The 20231-nt window shown below is 27.4% G+C and overlaps 2 protein-coding genes across 8 annotated transcripts in view; both read right to left on the reverse strand.

Moving 5' to 3' along the window:
* Window positions 1-1052, reverse strand: part of LOC129611547 (cell adhesion molecule Dscam2) — a 53935-nt gene extending 52883 nt beyond the window's left edge. The window contains exon 1 of the mRNA XM_055524742.1: window positions 633-1052. The gene's annotated coding sequence lies outside the window, so the exon portion shown is untranslated. The remainder of the gene's footprint in view (window positions 1-632) is intronic.
* Window positions 1053-9376: 8324 nt separating this feature from the next.
* The window catches only part of LOC129611518 (phosphatase and actin regulator 1), a 112085-nt gene continuing 101230 nt past the window's right edge, over window positions 9377-20231 (reverse strand). For 2 of the 7 annotated variants that reach the window (XM_055524704.1, XM_055524701.1), the window contains 5 exons: window positions 17986-18015; window positions 13526-13869; window positions 12723-12785; window positions 10065-10341; window positions 9377-9824 (listed from right to left, as the gene is read on the reverse strand). In XM_055524704.1, the coding sequence (XP_055380679.1) occupies window positions 9809-9824; window positions 10065-10341; window positions 12723-12785; window positions 13526-13869; window positions 17986-18015 (730 nt within the window). In that variant the 3' untranslated portion in view covers window positions 9377-9808. The remainder of the gene's footprint in view (window positions 9825-10064; window positions 10342-12722; window positions 12786-13525; window positions 13870-17985; window positions 18016-20231) is intronic. The other 5 variants (XM_055524706.1, XM_055524708.1, XM_055524703.1 and 2 more) reach the window with 5 other exon arrangements.

Here is a 20231-nt window from a genome sequence, read left to right on the forward strand (position 1 = left end):
GGTACACACAATATTTAAATACAAGTGCAAAAATGTTAGTTCTGATAACAAAAATATAAGTATTTTTAATACTTATTTTATTCTGAGAAGCTCACCTTAATTCAATGTTTAAAATAATGATATATATATATATATATATAAATATATTTCTTCTTAGAGATGTATTTGTATAAATATATAATTCATACACCCATGTACTATTTTTTTTCTATTGTGAAAATAACGGAATAGTTTGGAAAAATGGATGAATGTTTAATATTTTCTTTTTATAACATTTTTTTTTTGTAGAAAATTAAAGTTAAATTGTATTGTTTTTTTGTAAAAATTAGTGTTAAATTGTATAAAAATTTTAAAGTCTCTTATATGCAATAAACTTGTGTACATCTATCTGCACATATATAAATTATATTTAGAAAAAATACACAGAGTTATCACTTATTAATATAAAATATTAAAAACATATTATACGAAACCTGATTTATATAGATAGTTCATGAATGATGAAAATATGTCGATGTAAATATATAGATACATACATACATACATACATATATCGATACGTAATAATCTGAAATTATTCCTACTTCAATTGTCTCTAAAAAATTCTTATTTAAGTATAATAAAATACTAACGTATTAATTATGATTTATGTATGTTATGCTTAATTATTTTATTTTTCATTTTCTTATATACTAATATTAAAAAATGAATTATTTTTTATTGCGTTTAATTTTTTAAATAAAAACTATTTATTATGTATAATATATTTTCCTTTTTATAAAAAATGAAAAATAAAACATAACACCGAAATGTTATGATGTGCACTAGCCCGGTATTAACTATTAACTGGAATAATTTTAAAGTTCTAGAAAAGAAAATTTATCTTTTATACGGAAAAAAATTAACTTCTTGTATGAGAAGGATTCACTTTTTGTTTCTTCAATTTTTAATTTTATCCTTTTCATTTATTTACATTTTTTTTTTGCTTCGTTTATGCTTCTGATTTCTTTATATTGTTGGTTTTGTTTTTTTTTCTTTTAATTTTATGTTAGCTTCGTTTTATTACGTCCAGCATAAATTTTTGTATAGGAAAATTTATTGATTCTAAAATATTTCATACTGTATGGATCATAATAAAATCTTAATCTCAACCATCTAATATATCTACAGAAACGTTCATATGTATATCGTACAAATGGGCCCATATTCAATCTTATGACAAAAAAAAAACAAAAAGAAAGAAATAAAAAAAAATGTAAACTGAATTTTTGAATAAAAAAAGGTACATTGAAATTTGCAGAATTCAGAGCGCATGCTTAAGTATTGTGTTCGTTAATATGCGGTTATTCACATGAGATTTTGGATGCTATCTCAAAGAAAATGTTAAAGTGAAGCACACAATCCAAAAGTTCTATATTCGTTTCTAATATACAAAGATACATGCATACAACAAATTTATAATATGTACATATTATGTGTATTCCCTTAAATTTAAAAATTACGAGTATTGTTGCCTTATAAACAAGTAGTCAAGAAAAAATATTTTTAAACATACTTATTTAAACATTCTTTTTGTTCGTAATTGTAAAATAGCACAGCTTATGCTAATATCTTATAGCTTATTTAGCCTCATACTCCCTTATCTTTATTATTATTATTAACATATTTTACCTACAAAAACGAATATTATAGACATTTTATACATATGTACATATTATATACATATTATGTATGAATGCAGCAAAACACTTATTCATATACTTATGTACATACATTTGTGCATAATTGCATGAAAGAAAGCTAAACAAAAAATATTACTCCTTTTTATAAGGAAAATAATTAAACGAACTATCGGAAACAACAAAATATCGAAAAAAGCATACAAGGGTCTAATAATCAATAGTCATATAATAACCAAAAGTATTTCTAAAAACTTTTCGAATTTTCTTGTTCTCTCAATAAACACTTTTTTGATAATTCAATTTTTTGATAATTGACAGTAATTCGAATGGGACTCTTACTGTTTATCTGAGTTTTTTAAGTTCAGCATTATCTAGAAATCTATTGGTTGTTTATTTCTTTGACATTTTAAATTGCAAAGAACTTCTGTAAAAGCTTGAAGGTAACAATAACTGTTTTTACTTAAGAAAGACGCATATATAAAGTGGTCATAACTCGTTTTAAAAATCATTTTTGTACTTTGTATTTGTCCTCAAAGTAGGGAATAAATAATACAATAGAAATGCGGGCTCGTCACAGAACAAATGAGGCAAAGAAAACCTTAAAAAGCTCATTGATTGAAAAACCCTATTAATACTATGGAATGGCTACTAAATCTAAATCTCATATATCTTAAGTGAACGCTTTAGGAAACACCATAGACTTAACTATGTTGCAAATTTAATTTGAACGGAATGAAGTGATCTAGGTAGTGGAAGTATACTGAAAGCTTTATTATTATAACTTTAAGGTTACGACTTCGGAGGCAGCAAAAAAAAAAGCTTTCCATGTTATTTGAGACGATAGACGTGTTTTTAACAAGATTAGTCACTCATAAAGTAAAAACAGTAATCATAGAGAGCGTCGCAAATCAGCAGCTCAAACATGTTTGAAATGACCGAAAGTTTGCAATTTTATTTTTCTTATTTATCTAATTATAATTAGCGACGTCATTTTTAGAATCTTTCTTGCGTCTGCCTTAAGAAAGATTTCTTTCTAGAGCGGCGAAACAAGTTCCGAAGAGTAAAATTTATTAGACAGCTTTAATACCGATTTAAAATTGTCAAAAATATAAAGTTCATAATCAGTTACGCTTTTAGACAAGACATATTTTCACCATGACTTCTTTTTTATGGCTATAGATTACCAAGAAAAAAAAAAACAAAATAAAAAAAAATAGGAAAATAAGAAAATTTATTTAAATAAAATTTCATTTTCAATATATTTTATATGTAAATACGAGTATTTCATAATATTCATCTGATGAATCTGAAAAAAAAATTCTGATGCTATACTACCATAAAAATTTCGATTTTTGAATGACAACGAAAAATTCTGTACAAAAAAAGGTACAAAAAAAATTACGAATATTGGATGGAATTAAACGATTTCATCTTGAACAAAAAAGTTGTGTTGAACGTTTAAAACCGAAAAATTACTTTTTCAATGTTTAAAATAGGCACTAGCTTTGAGAAAATTTCAATACCTCAAAAGTGGTTTTTATTCATAGAGTCAAAACAGTAATCATACAGAAAGATTCAAATCAATTATTTCATTACTTTTGCTCTTATTGTAAACCTTTTATCTGTGTAAATCAGTATGGTATTAGAGGGTTCAGAGATTGGGTTTGGTGTCCAGAGTTTGAAACCAGTTTCAGAAGACTGAAAAAACTGATCTTTTAAAAATTTTGTTTACGTTCCGGTGGCCCGCTAGCTAGCCAATTGGGTCCACTATTTTTTATGCGGATGAACAGAACTTAACAAAACAGTTTTTTGATAGAGTGATTATCCGAAGTTGCAGATCGACTTGGACGATTTATTTTTGGGGCATAGTAATGGTTTAGAATGGAACGTTTATAAGTGTCAGATTTTAGGTTCGCTCGTCAAAACAAGTTCCCATAACCAAATAAATATACCGCTTGGATGACAGAAACTTGCATTTAAGACCCATTTTTACATGGTTTAATTCTAGATCAGATTTCGTTATGAGGTAGCAAAAGAAGTTTGCTAGCTCTTACATTGGAAAACATATTTGTTTATCAAACGTTAGACCCATTTTGGATTGCGCATGTCAGGTTTTGGTGACTTACCGTGCTTCTCCTTTTTGCATTGTGTTGTTTTACTTGGTCTGATCCTTCCCTTCTGAAGAAAAACGGCTCATATTGATACACTTTAAATCCTTCCTTTTCGTAGAGAAATTTTTGATATAGATCAAATTTAAAAATCAAAATAACTTGAGGTCGGTATAGGTTTTAATCAACTTAATACGGATTGTAGTAGGAATGAGCCGATGAATGTTAGTTTGCATAATAAAATATAAAATAATTTTTTGCATTTTGAATTTACTGGAGTGTTTTCGAAAACAAAAATTGAAAACAACATGGAATTAAGGAAAAATTTAAGAGTACGGTTTGGCAATTTTTTTTTGACGTAAAAAAGCAACTAAATATTTTCCAAATTATGCAATTTGCTAAAGGTTACATGGTGTTACTTTTTTGTTCTGCAGTTTGAATTTTGGATTTCTGCACAATTAACTGTCAATAAGAACACTTTTTCAATGTTGTTAGATATGCGTTTAAAACATAGTTATTGCTTTAAGAAATGCATAAGGAGAAAAAATAATTTACCGAAATAAATGTAAAAGCGATTGACGAAGCAAAATCGACAAAACATTAACAAAACCAGTACCAAATCATTTTCATAACTCGTATACAATTTTAATTTTATCTATGTATCTTTTGCTCAAACATTCTCTTCAAACATTTTGTTGTACATTCAAATACATGTTAAGCCGTTGCTTAACCCCAGATAATAAAGGAAAAGATGTTTATCAAAAAATATCTGAGCACAGCCGTGATAGACGAAACCTGGGTATACAAGGGGCAGACAAGCCATAGAAAAACACCAGGTGAGCCTTTGCTAAAATTTTTAATTAAGGAAAACCTAGAAGTATGTAATGCAGGGAATGAATACTACGTTCAGCTACCCGAAAATCTGAAGGGTGTCGAAGAAGATATCGGACGATCAATCCATCCATCTTGGTCTGGATGTGTACAAAGATGACCTCTGAGCTGTTAAGAACTTGGAGGCCATAGTCGTTGCTTTTGAATCGAGTTGCCTCATTAGTGTACCAAGGGATGTTAAGGCCGCACCTTGACAAATCCTAAGTTTGGACTGTGACTGTAGGTACCCGGAAAGAGTTAAAGGTGAAATTAATAACCTCTGGTTAGTCGAAGAAGCTTCAGATCGTTCTCCAAGATCATATAATCTTTCAGAGGGCTGGATTGTTGCATCTAAAATGAAAGCATTTTTTCGGCAGCGTGAGAATTTAAAACATTACATTCTGAAGAATTCCGAAGGTACTGCACTTATATTTACACACCAAACGATAAAATGGGCTGTAGGTTATTTCCAGCCCTTCAAGACTTCAAGATGACGGGATTTCATCACCTCTACCGAAACGAGAACTGGAGCAAATTATGTTTTTTTCAGTAAGAGTATTTTGAAGCAGCCTGGCGCTCGAATACATCCCTGAATCCTACCAAGATGGTCACTATCCCCAAAGTGGGAAAGACGCAAATGGTGGCCAAGTCATTCAGATCTATTAGCACCACATCGTTTTTACTGAAGACGATCGACAAGATAACAGACATAATTATACAGAGGTCTGTGGGAAATAGTGACTAATACCAACTCCCAATAGATGTCCAATATGTAAGTTACAAGAGTGGCAGATTCTGTAGTGGCGCATGATACCCTAAAGATTTGCGTGGCTAGGGGACGCCAGCAGAGTCTATTTTCATTCATGTGAATTTTGGTAGTAAATGGGCTTCTTGATGAGCTGCTTGGTTAAATAATTAATTTCCGAGCTTATGCTGATAATATTGCCATCATCACTAAATGTTAGTACTCGTATGAGGTGATTCTTTGTACAAAAAGTTTCACCAGCCGCATACACCCTGGTACATTATATTAGGAGAAGGAAGCTGGAACACGAGCACTTCATGTACGACGGAGCTGGTAGGAAGGAACGCAGAGGTCAAATACCTGAGAGTTGTATGTTATGTGTGGGCGCGAGCCATGTGGGCAACTGCATTTTGCAGTGAATCTGCAAAATTTAGGAATGCAGGAAGTGTGCTAGTCCTTCCTCCTCGCTACACGCACTAGCGAATTTGATTTCTTTGGCGAAATCAAACAACATGTCTAAACATAAATCTTTACTGGAAACTCATTTCCGTAGAAGAAAATTTTTACCTATCTGCCCCTCTGAGAGTTATAATTCTTCAAACTCTAAAAATGCCATCTATTTACTGTAGCGAAACCATAAACATTTTTCAAACTTTGCAAGCGCAAAAAAGGAGTGGTTGGCTTCTTCTACCTAAGTTAAGAAATTTACTATTTAACCATATTGTGCCACATATCAAATTGGTTTATATACTAATGGAATTCTATTTTCTTTGAACATGTTGCATATAATTGCCCATTTTTGGTGGGGGGAGATGGAGTCCGACTTTATTAAAAGTTTGTCCTCAGGACAAAATTCTAGAGATAAAATGAACACTTCTAGGAAATGTGCCATTGATTATTTTTAGTTGAATAACGTTTTAATAAAACCCTCTCACAGTCATTCTAGTTCCATTGCATGACCCTTTATTTACTGATAGATTTCTAAGTAGTATTAATATAGAACTTATAAGCAGGCTATTGAATAAGATTTTGAACAGAATTAAATTGCAAGTTATTTTCGATTTTACTATTTTCTGAATCATAATAATATACTTCACCGGGAATTTCGAAACGGTATGACCCGTGACCCAGAATGTTTTCAGTTTTAGCATTTATTGATGCGAATTGACATTTTGCATCAGTTCCCATAAAAAAGATTCTTTAATAAAGCGGGAAAATGTTCAGAATCACTTTGAGAAGATAGATGACACAGTTCATCTTTGAGACAACACCTGGTTTTTAATTCATCTTTAAAATTAACAGCTTTACAATGTTCACATTAAGGTCGGGATTGTACAATCACCAAGATTGTGTACAATTGGAGTATTTTATTCTCTTACTTTGAATCAAAAGCTTTTTAATGTTTAGGGTTTTCGACAAATTATAATGTAACTGGATACTTTTTTATTTCTTGTTGTGTTTTTGTCCTTTTTTTAATATTATGCAAAAGCCGATTTTTTTTTTCTATTCTTTTTTGCTTTTAATATTTTGGCTTTTTTTTTTTTGTATTTCTGTTTACACAAAAAATACACAAAAAAGGACAGAAAGAACAGGAGAAAATTTTGAAAAATATAATATATATAGATTATCCATAAGATAGATTGTAACACAAATTAGAGTAATTTTTAGGACCGAAAATTTCTAGTTTAAGTGAAATTACATTATAGGAGGTTCAAAAAGACTAATGCTTCATGTTTGCTTAAATTACAGTTTACTAAAAGTATCTACTTAGAGAGGAGTTTACATGTGAAAGAAAGGACATTATCACACGTTTAAAGATTTTTGTGAGGTTTTTACAGTAACAGACTTTTTTTTCCACAAAAAAACATTAAACGAGATAAATATAAGATTAAATGAAAATATATGAGAAAAATAAAATCCAAATCATATATCAAAATTATATAGTAAAAGACTACGTTATAAGAGAGACTGCTGTATTTTATTATCAATCTCCGTGACTTCAATAATGCGCTTAATACTTAAACTTTACAAAGTATCACATTCCAAAAAGTTTAGTAAAAGCTGTTGACATTGTACATTTTTCCTAAATGCGCTCTATACGTAGTGGGTACGTAAAATAAAAGTAAATTGGGTATCAAAAAAATCGAGCAAGCTTTTCCTATACATATCATATAAATATTGCCAGAAATAACCAACTAAATAAAGTAGCATATATTTTCAGCAATAAAATGCTAGTTATTAAGTGTTTTCCCAAAATGCAGCATAAAAATGATATGTTTTTAATGAAGTGGTAACGCTTGTTAAAAATTAACATTTGCACAGAGCTTTAAATTGAAATTTTCAAGCAAACTCCAAATTACGTATTAATATTGTAAAAATTGTATTGCAAAATGTATCAAAAGCTATGGCAGTTTTTTGTGCAATGTAAAGATAGTGAAATCTCTGAAACGGTAATACAATCGTATTAATATGGTACTTAAACTTTTTATAAAGCATTATTGAAGTCACGGTCTTCTTTCACAAACACACTTTTATTAGTTTGATAAAAATATAAAACTTATATTAATATAGAATTTGATAACAGTATCAAATTAGGACCACATTAATTTAAATTCACAAAGAAAATATTAAAAATCTTGAAAGGTAAACTAAATATTTAAATTTTAAATATTAGTTTGGCGACGAAGAAACTTTCTAATGTTGAGCCTTATTCTAGTTGTCGCGCCACTTACGTGACGTTTGTCGTTGTCGCTGTCACATCATTTGAAATGTGGTATTCTGCGAGAAATAATCGAAAATGAAACGTTTAAAATGAAATTGATACATTTTAAAAAGAAATTTCGGCGAGTAAAGTTCAAACTAAAAAAAATTTTCAGTATATATATTTATATTTTTAAATAATAAAAAATGTAATTTGCATTATAGTTTACGAATTCATCTCATTCCGGTAGAGATGAAATTAAAAAAAAAACAACAATTGAGGATCGAAAGATTTAAGATTAGCGACGGCTCTATTCCATTGGATTTGCCAAATTTTTTCTAGTAAATTAGTTGCAAACATTTTATTTTATTCACAGATTTATAAACTATTACAGACTTCTAAAGGAGGCCTTTGTATATTTACTGAATATATTCGAGGAAAAAACGAGTACCCGTAAAAGGCGTGCACTGTCATGAAATTTCCAATTCTTCAAATTTATAAATACTTTCACGGTAAAAACAAAAATTCAATTATATATTTTATGACTTGATATGTATAAATTTAATTTTTTTATGATTTTGTTAAATTGTTTTGTTTTAACTTGCATTTTTGGTGAATCTTACTTTCTTGTCACTTGTAAATACTTTTCGACAAAAAACGTCGTTTTATTACGACATATCCCGCATCAAAACGACAACTGGAACATGGCTGAAACACATTTTCCCGCTATTCCCCGACGATTGTCACTGCGATCGCGGCTTAGAATATCAAATTCAAGTCGTAACGACAATTGTCGCTCTACTTCGACAACTAGAATGAGGCTCGTTATATAATGTATAATAACAAATTATAATATAGATATTTTGGAACTAGTCCCCTAATAAAAATGAATCAATCCATCCATTTAAAGATGTAATAGAACGTCATATTAAAGTTATCTTAAAATATATGAAATAAAAAAACATAAATTATTCAATTTAACAAACTCATACCGATTTTGGAATTAATTAATGGTTTATTAAAAGATATCAAATTTTAAATAAGTTTTTCAACTTGTTACTACAATTTTTCTTAAAAAATATTTTGTATCCTTTAAAATTTATGTTATAAATTACAAAATTAATGAAGTATTCTTAAGTGAAAAAAGATACTAAACAAAAGTTTCAATTCTTTAAAAATAAATATAAATTATGTTAAGTTTAAACTAATATTTATCTTTATTTAAAGCTTTTATAACCAATACATAAAAAATAATACTTGTAACTTTTATTATAAATAAATGTTTGCTTTAATTTTTCTTTTTTTAAGTTTCGATGAATAGTTTAATGTCAGTTTTTTATCATTAACAATAATAATAATTCTTAACTGTGTAGTAATTGAGACAATTACTTGTATTTTCACAAATTAGGTAAAACTAAAATGGACAAAAAATAACAAAATTTATATTTTAAAGTTCTATTATAATAATTGGTTTTTTGTTTTTTGGAAATTAACTTGTTTTTTTATTTTAACCAATTTTAATTTAAATTAGTAAAAAAAATTAAATATTAAGTTTAGTTTAATATCAGAAGATATACGTTGAATCGAAAATCAATTGTTCTACATTAACTTCTGTAATGATTGTAGTTTTAATGTCTTCTAGCTCTGTATTGCCCCAAGTAATCTTTATCTTATTGATTTCTTTAAAACACCATTGCAACTGTCATGGCCTGTGGAACCTTGAATTAAATATATTTGAAATTAATTAGTTATGTTTTTCAGTTAAAATTTTTAGAAAATAGTATGATTCTTCCAAATTTAGAAGACTATGACAAATGTACATAAAATATCGCATAAGAAGTTTAAGGTTAAAACTTTTTTATTAATGAAAATATATTAAAAAGATAATAAGGTTTATAATATACGAATAACAATCAAAGAATACCTATTTTATTTAAAAATTTCATTTATCAACTCACCTCGTTAAATGACGACTACCTTCATGTACAGCCATTTCCGAACTTTTGAATTCATTCAATTCTTTTCGTATAGCTGCCTTATCTTTTGGTGTCAGTCTTGTCCATGGTTTATCAGCTCGCCGGTCATAGTCGTGTGCCTGTGTTACTTCAATATAATCATTAAAACGTATTATTTTCTTTTCTTTTAATTCATCAACGGTAGGGCGAAAACTGAGTTTCCTAAGGAGATATCTTTTCTTTTCTTCTTTCTGTTTTCGTTCTTCGGCGGGAGTAGTCGCTGTTAAAATAAAAGTTAGGAAATTATTTTATATGCTACACAAAAATTATGCGCTGAGCTCGGTTCAAAAGTAGATATGCAATATCAATTATCGTTGTATAATTTAAAAAGAAAAATACATATTATGTATTTATTTTATTATTATTTCTAACGTCAAAATTTATATCTAACCCGTATCAACAGCATATTACTGAGTTTTTTAACATAAAATTGCACTTTAAAATCCCTGAAGTCTTTACATCTTAATAAAAAATGTCCTGAAGGGATGGATTGATGTATCAGAGCAAAACTTTGCACTACTTCAACCATCATAGACATGCATATATGTAAAAAAAAGTGCAAATTTCCTACACAAAAACGTAGTCTCAAATATTTTCATTTCTAAGAAAATTTCAAAAAAAAAATTGTTATTTTGTTTTATAAAATAATTAATTTTTTTATTATGTGTGGGTTATAAGTGACATTTATATGGATCGTCTTTTCAAGACGTCTCCGAAAATTATTTTAAATATTTTTTTTATTTTTTTTGTGAAATTTTTGAGTATTCTTTATGATTCTCATTTTATTTAGTATAGTTTTAAAAGCCATCTACATTATAATAAGAATTTTTTTGCTTTTTTTCAATTTATTTTTAAATTCTATTCCTTATTCAAAAATTTTACTCTGTAATTCAGTACCCTTCTATTTGGAAGACGAGAAAGGTTGCCTGCGCTAAAAATTGCATTTTTTTTTTAATGCATTTTTCAGATGGAATTTACCACCCGATTTTTTTGAAATTTAAATTTTAAATTTAAAAAAATATGTAGAATCAGTAGAATCAAGAATATTGATCAATTTCCTTCACACAAATATATTCCGACACCGCTTCCATTTAAACTCAATGTAAATTTATTTTTGATTTGCTCTCTGATCTTGATGGCCTGATAGATATATATGGCGTTGATAGAGCCCTTAGATTTTATGATAATATATTAAAATTTTTTTTGTAGCGATAAAAACAAAACCTTTCCTGCATATTTTGCTTTTTTAAATAACTATTATATTTCAGAATACATTTTGCATTCAAATAATTGAAAACTAAAAAATTAAACAAAAATCGGTTTTTTTGGATTTCACTATTTTTTCCTCTCTTTTTTTGCACTAATACATCAAGCTATTAAAACATGTTTTGTAAAGCGAATATTTTTCTGAATATTTATATAACGTCCTTAAATTTTTTGTCCCTATTTTTCTTTTTGATGTTTTATGTCAAAGAAAATGCTGTTACTGATGAAATATTTACCGACTGCTTCTTTTATCAACATTTTACAGCAACTTGAAACAAATCCAAGTTACAGCAACTTGAAACAAATTCTCTCAAAAAATTTTTTATTTTTCAATTTGAAATCAAATAGGTTTACAAAAATCGCCAGGGAAATTAACTCTGTTTTTTGTGGATAAATAACGAAAATACAGCAAAAACAAAAATTCTTGAAGTGTAATCAAATTGATGTATATATAGTTACTTCAAAAATTAATTATGATAGCAGTTAAACTACTTTTTGAAATTTGAGTATATAGTATAAAATTATTTGTAAAATGTTATTAATATTCCACAAAAACAGTGCAAGTTTTTAACACCATTTGCAATTTAGAATATGAAGAAGAATATATGAGAAAATATATATGTGAAAATAAGACGGTTTTTGCATGTTCTAACTTTGAGGCCCCATAACTCGAGAACAAGGGCCCAGAAAGAAAAATATCAGTAGGCGATTCTTGTTCCTCTGCCTGTATTCTACCACCCTGCTTCGGGAATACCATTGAGTCCGGGACACCCTGTATATCACTAAAAATTAAGCTATTAGGTTCCCCTCATTTATTTGAAAGAATCTATAATACCGTGAAATAAATAATTGAACTAATTTTTAGTAGAATAATTTTTGTTCCATTTGCTAATTTAAAATGAATAAAGAGCAAAATATTAGTAAAACCAAACAAATAATACCCATTTTACAACAAAATTTTTCTTCAATGTTGAAACAAAACAAAGAAAACATGACAAATAAAATAATAAGAGCAACAAAGTAAAAGGTTTCTTAGCTTTAAGATTTTCTTATCAAACTAATGAAATAAATTATAAAATAAATTTAAAAAAATATATGGAGAAATTGTTAAAAATGAAGAACAACACAATTTTATACGTCGAGGATAAAAATCGTTTTTAAAATTAATATAACGTTATATTAAAGCAAGAAAGTCAAACTAACTGAATTCTGTTTGTTTTTTGTGTTAATCTAATTGAATTATTTAACTCAAGGTAATTTTAAATCAAATCAAACTTGAATTAGTTGTTATTTTGTAAAAACAAATTTAAAACAGCTTCTTATATTTTCTCTTACGTGTAAAAATCCAATCTTCATCCATTAACCATCTAGTTCTAATACTTCGAACCGGGTTTAAACCTACAAAATAATAATATGAAACCTAATATGAAAACGCTCAACTAAATCAATTGCACATAAAATCAATTAGCATAAAGACAATATGATTTCTTGTACAATACGGAGCATTTCCGTGTACTCTGTAATCTAAGCATACCCTAAAAATTAATTTTGAAAACAAAAGGGATTCCTTTACTAAAAGAATTCTATTCAAATTTTAAGCGCACAAAGCATGATTGTCCCATGATTTTGTTTATCAATTTATTGATGCACCTACTAAATGAAAATATTGTTCATATTTGGTCCTTTTTAATATTAGAACCAGTAGCTCTAAGATCTACAGCCAACCGTTGACAGGTTAGAAAAATTTCAAGTTCTATCTTGTACGAGTATTTATAAGTATATGAAACTTAAGAAATTAATACAAAAGGCGTTTCTACAAAAATTAAATCAAAATATTATGATTTGCTCAATAAAGTGTTTTAACTAAAAGTAATGATTTAAAAATACCTCGAAACCGGTTTCAGTAAAATTTATCTTTAACATTGTGGAAGAAAAAACTCCAAAGCTAAGTACTTTGAACATACTCTTCATTTTTCTATCTTAATTTCGTATTTATATAATAGTTTTTTCATTCTTTCATATGGGTTAAAGAAATTCAAATAATATATAAGAAAATATGTATATATTATTTGAACATAATTAAATTATATATAATTAATATATATTAAAATTAAAATATAATATAAAAATGTTCTTACTCTTTAATATGTTTCTTTCAACTAACTCTTCAGCTGTTGGTCGCATCGATAATCTTCGGCTTAATTTTGCTCCTATTGTTTCTTTTGATTCCTTCATTTCATTATCAGATTGTTGATGCAAAATATTTCTATTAATTAAATCCTGTTTATCAGGACGTAGTTGCAGTTTTAATGATAAACTTTCTTTTCTGGCTATTTTTTTTTCTCTTTCATTGTCATCATCTCTATATAATATAGGACCATCACTTTGATCACTATCATTGTCTTCTCGTATCACATAAGGTCTTGCATTTTCTTTATTTTCCATAGAACAAGGTAAGCCAACACCGAAACGTACTGGTCGGCTGTAAAAATTAAAAAAAGTGATTAAACAAAATTTTCAATGTATTTATGTATTAAACATAGTTGTCCTGCTATTTCACGCGAACAAAAGTGTGATTGATGACATAAATACGATGTACATTTTATATATGTATGTCAATCATAATAAAAAAACATGCAATTAAAATTATAAAATATGATATCAATTTCTTAAAAATAAATAGTCATAATAATATACAGAAAACTCATAAATTCACAACTCTCTAGATTTTAAGTATAGAATAATTTGAAATATTTAACAAAGCAAACATAAGTACATTCACTGTTTGATAAAAAATGAAAAACAAATAGCACAACACTCAGTTATTCTTATAAAAATTTTAAGTATTTTTTTCTAACCAGTTTTATTGTATATGCAATGTTCGCCTTTTCAATATAATCGTTCAAATAAATCCAAAAAATTATAAACCCTTCCTAAAGAATTTCATATAAAGTTTTATATTAATTGTGATGGTTGAAATTAAGTAGAATTACGTACCTTTTACTTGTATAAAGAATCCTTAAGTTTCATAACATAATAAAAAAAAACTTTTCCCTGTAAACTTTCAATTTCCCTATTCTATATCGGAAGCTTTCTACAATGTTATACGTTTCAAATTGCAAAAATACATATTAAATAAATATTCTTAATAAAGTTGTTTTTTAATTTTCAGATACAGTTTAAGTTGAGGTAGGATATTCCGGCAAAAGTTTTTAAGAGTTCCAAAAATGTGTATTTGATAGTTAACTATATGTCTTTAATTTTTGCTATATAGTTTGTTGTTTATAATTTATAACTGTTTTATAATTTATATAAAAAAAATATAAATTAAATTTTACTAATACAACAACATAGTTGTGAAATTAATAAGTAATGTGCTTATTACAATGTAGAGAAAATTTCGTCGGCAATTTCAGAATAGAAGGGCTAGTTGAAGAGGTAAATGTTTATGTCTCTTTCAACAAAAAAAAATAAGTACACTGACTTGAATAGTTAGACATACATTGCTTTTAAAGTATTACGATTAACACTACGATAGTGCAATATCCTAAACGACTGTCTGAATCTGGAGATGTTCTTTCTAAAAATCTTCTCCTTTCGTTCTTAAAAGTTCTTCACAAAACACCCGCTTTTATTCCTGTCCTTATTTATTTTTCCAACGCTGCATGATTTTTTTTTTTATTTTTTGTTTTCCAGATATTTTAACAGCATTTTATGGCCTGTCATTTCGCGTATCTCTTTTTAGTATTAATTTTTTTTATTTAATTATAATAATGTATGTAAATTCAAATCAATCAAATAATGTTTTATTATTTTATCCAAATTTGTGAATTGAATGTACTTTCGGAATGCCAATCATTCTAATTTTAGAAAATGTCGAATTATTTTCTTTTTACCGCATTTTAAGTTTCATTCCAAGGTACGTGGAATACTTTTACTAATCTAGATAATATAAATTGCGGCTGGTTATGTGCAGATCACATCAGAATTTTTGTTTTATTTTTTCTCGTTATTTCAACTTCAGTTACGCCACCAAATGAAAAATTTTAGACGTAAACACAACCATTCGCTTAAACAAATTATAACCGCTAATTTTTTTACAAGAAACAAATTCAATCCGTGTATTAGTTTACTTTTAAGGCTAAACACACCCTAAAAGTAAACTAATATTCGGGAAATTAACTTTTATACTATGATGACCATTTTCTTTTTTTTGAAGAGTTTCCCTCTTTTTCATATCGATAGTCATATAACAAAATTGTTATATAAGATAAGATGGGTTTGATTTTAAATTTTGTTCATCAATGTATGTATACATATACATAGAATTTTTTGCTGGAAATTTATCAAAGAATCATCTCTGAAAATATTTGCTACTTTATGAGAAACACCCTGTATAATAATAATTAGAAAACCGTCAAAAATAAATAGTTTATATATACATGTAAACTATTATATATAATTTTATATTTTATATTAATATTATATTTTATATTACATTTAAAAAAACAGTTTTAATTTATAGCTTTATATTTATTATTAATATTTTTAAAGTAATTTACCAGTTACTTTTTTTTAATTTTGCACTTTCACAAAAGACTAATGCTTTGGAATGAAAAAAAATCAAAGTGTGGCACAAAAAAAAAAATAATTTATTATTTGTTATTAAATAAAAACAAAGAATAATAGGAAGAAGCATTAACTAAAAAAAGTTAAGCATTTTTATAATACAAATACATGAACGCTACATAAACACTACCCAGAAATTATTAGTGATGCAACTCCAAAACAAAAAAAAATCTTGGTTCACCAAAATTTATTTTGATTTAATATCTTGACGCTCATACATATATTTCTCATATTATTGTACATCACTGGGTTTTTTTATTAAAAATGGCGACAAAAACTACAAGTTAAATCGGTCAAGAACAATAATTTCTTTCCCACATATTCTCTATGAAAATATATTGCATCTGATAAAATATTGATCCTCCTAAAAATTTTGTAAATTGACATATATTTACATAAAATATATTTCTTTGATACTACAGATATTCTTCTTGAAAATGATTAATAAATCTTGTTATTATCAAAAATAGATATACAAAAAAAATTGTGATAAAAAAATTAAATGAAATACATAAATGTCAAATTTTACTTAATCAGATCAATACTCGTAAAGCTTGAAATAGTTTACAAAAATAAATACATATGAATGACGAAATTCACTTTGTGCAATTTTCTACAGATAAAGACTTTCTAAATGTATCACAATTTCATTATGCATAAAAAGCAGTCAACATGCATATTAATTATTGTGAATATTCAGTTCAAAAATTAATAAAGATATATTTAGTGAGCAGAAAGAAGAAAGAATTAATATGTTTAAGTAAAAACTAGAATTATAACTAAAAATTTAAACAGAAACAAGTCAATTTTTGGCTTAATTAATAAAGTTGAAAATACATACATACCTAATAGTAAATGCAATTTCAAAAAGGGCTATAAGTAAATTGTGACCATGAATGGAAATTCATCTTGTTTCATGAAGTCAAAGCAAGAAAAATAATGTTAGAATGGAAAGGCCACTAGCCATTATTATTGAATAGAATGTTCTCAGCAGCAAAACCTTAGTTAAACTGCGACATAGAGACCATGCGACATAAATGTAAAAGTTTTATCATTAAACTACAGAACAGATATATGACAAAGCCATGTGGACAAGTCAGACGAAGCTAAGCGAACAAATATTTGGAAGAAATAGCATAAAAATTCTGTCACATAACGTTAAATGAAATATATTAAAATTAAAAATCCTGAAATGATATTTTCATACGATGGTACGTTCCCTGAAAAGTCAGAGGAAACAGGACAAATAAATGCTTGGCGAAATCAGCAATAAAAATAATTGCAGATGCTTGCAATAAAAAAATTGATGTCATATAAGCAAAGAAATCAACGGCCATTGGTCAACAACATACAATCAAATACCAGAAAATATTATAGAAAACATAGTTAAAGCCCTTTTTCAACACACTCAAAAGGCAAAGAAAAGCCATATCGATTGCTGGCCAAGGCAGAAATCATAAATGAAATATGAAAAACATTAAAAGCAGGATCTGGTTGACTCTATGAATAAAAACAAGATCTTGTTGACTCTATCCAACTACAGAGTTTACACTCAATTTCTATAAAAAAACTCCATCATTTCACGCGCCAGAAGTGTCGCCCAAATTTTTCAGTACTTCTGATTTTAATCTAATAAATTATAAAGTAATTTATAAATCAGTGCGTTCGTAACTGTAAGGAGCAATTATTTCGAAACTATAAAGAACAATAACTGATAAAAACCATTTTCTTTAACTCAAGCAAATCTTTAAAATTCATTTAGTTGAACGTGGAATCTATATTTTGATACATTTGAAAACATTTTAAAATATTTACACTTTTAATTAGCACATCAAAAATGGAAAGTTACTAATAAAAAATAGTTTTCAATTAGCTCGTGCATTTATACAATACATACAAGATAATAATGATGCAACAAATTATGTTAAATATAATTTTGTAGTAAAGTAATAAAGTTGTTCATAATTACCATATTCTAATCCTTGGTCTTAGAATCGGCCTAAATTTTCAAATAAATATTAAAAAAAACGTAATAAATATAAAATATAAAAAGAAATTTGTATTTTTTTAGTTTTTGAAATTTTTTCGATTACTGTCATCATTTTCGGGGTCTATTTACTTCCATCTAAAAGTACATAACTATAATGTTGTTTATTTGTTTTTAAATATTTTAATTTTCATTAACACATTTAATTGCTTCAAGCAGTTTGCTCTACATTACGAATATTAATGCATCAGTTGAATTAGGGAAAAAATTATAAAGAAAAAAAGTGGGAATCGTAGCAAAAAGATGATTCCAGATTCACATTTTGTAACGTCATGTCCAATGATGTGACAGGAAACTTTCATTCTACCATTTTTGGCAAAAATGTCCTTGAAAATCCATAAGGACCTTCAAAAATTTATGAAATTGTTAAAAATCTATTTTTCCTAAACCAATGAAATTATCAAGAAGAACCTCAAAGGTAATATTAAAGATTGGAAAGTCATCTTTTTCCATGACAGATAAGTACACATATGTAGTAATTTTACATAGTTCAAGGTAAGCAATAAAGCTACACAAGTGAATAAAGCAAATAATATATTAATAATAATAATTTTCGAAAAAGAACTGATATTTCATAAAATAAATTCTTTATAGCTTCGAAACTGTATAACGAATATTTTTATGTTCAATAGAAAAATTTTAAAAATTTTGTGAAGTTCTATAAGAAAAGATGACTTGTTAATTTTAAAGCAAAAACATAACGCGAATTTGAAATAAATTCTTCCTCCAGGTAAGCGGTGGTCACTAAAATGCAAAACTAAAATGTAAGTATATAGTTATGAACATTGGATTTTATTTCTTTTTTATCTATATTATGTAAAAATATTACAGGTAATAAGTATATTTAAGTAATAATATTTTATATTTAATAGCCTTCGAACCCTTCGAAAAAACGTTCGTACGGGTTAAACTCATGATGGTTTTATTAAACTGGTAGTGGTTATCTCTTATAATACTTCACTTTTACAAGGAACCTTTCCAGTTATCTGGAAGCAGTCGAAAATCTCACGACTTAAAGCGACACGTTTTGCATTCCAGCCATCTTTTGTAATGCTTCATTATTACAAGAAAGTTTTCTAGCCAGTTTTAAGCAGTTCAATTCTTCTATTAATAGTTCATCTAATGTCCTCATATGGCTCATGACCCAAGATATATCTCGGAGTAATTTTTTGCACTATATGTAGCGTAGGCATTCATGATAGTATTGATTACGGCATTCTTGGTGCCGCAGTACCATTTGTGTGTTTTTCAGAGAATTGCACTGACATTGATACTTCTTGTTTTATAGCTCTATGAATCCTGTTGCCTCCTTGCGCTCCTTAAGGCAGCATCTTTCGATAAAAAAAGCTCCGAAAACAAAATTTGTGACGTTTTTCAATACTTTTTCTATACAACAAATTGCCTTATTTCACACCTTTTTCTACATAACTATACTTCATATCTTTTATTTCAAACCCTCTTTCTCATATTTCACGAAAATTCTTTAATTTTTATCAATTAGATATCTAAACTGTTCTTAACAACAAATTCATGAAACAATTAGACAAGCCAAATTTAGGTTCCTTCCCTTGCCCACTCAACCCTTGTGTTAAAAACAAGATACTTAATAATTTCTTTGAATAAATTTTGCTTGAAAAAATTCTTGAATTAAGTTTATACAAAATATCACTTTTCTATAGACAAATTAATACTAACTTGAATATCGAGCTTAATTTAAAAATAATTTAAAAAATCCGTAAGTCTAGACAAATTCAAAGCCATCATAAAAAATTAAATTTCTTAATATGAAATGATAACAAAATAAGTACATCTATAAGACACCTCTTATAGATCACCTATGAAAAAGTACCTGATCTTATCTTAAGACTTTTTCCACGAAAAACTAAGTTAAATTTTTTGGTCAAGCGTTATACGTATATGTATATTTCTTTATCCGCAAACCTCACAAAACTCCTGTGATAAGTTTATGGAAGAACACATTATAGTTTCGTTCCAAAACAGTGCACCTTCAAAAGGAATTACAGTCCTAAAACTAAGAGCATTTTATAAGGCTCAATGAGAAGAGGCAGAAAAATTCTGATAATGGAGACCATGAGTTCCGAGTCCATTTCTTTGTAATCTACGAATTTTTTTCGCAGATTTCAAAGAAAATTCCAGAAACGAATGGA

This window comes from Condylostylus longicornis, unplaced genomic scaffold (genome assembly GCF_029603195.1).
Source record: "Condylostylus longicornis isolate FDR11 unplaced genomic scaffold, ASM2960319v2 ptg000051l, whole genome shotgun sequence".
NCBI lineage: Eukaryota > Metazoa > Arthropoda > Insecta > Diptera > Dolichopodidae > Condylostylus > Condylostylus longicornis.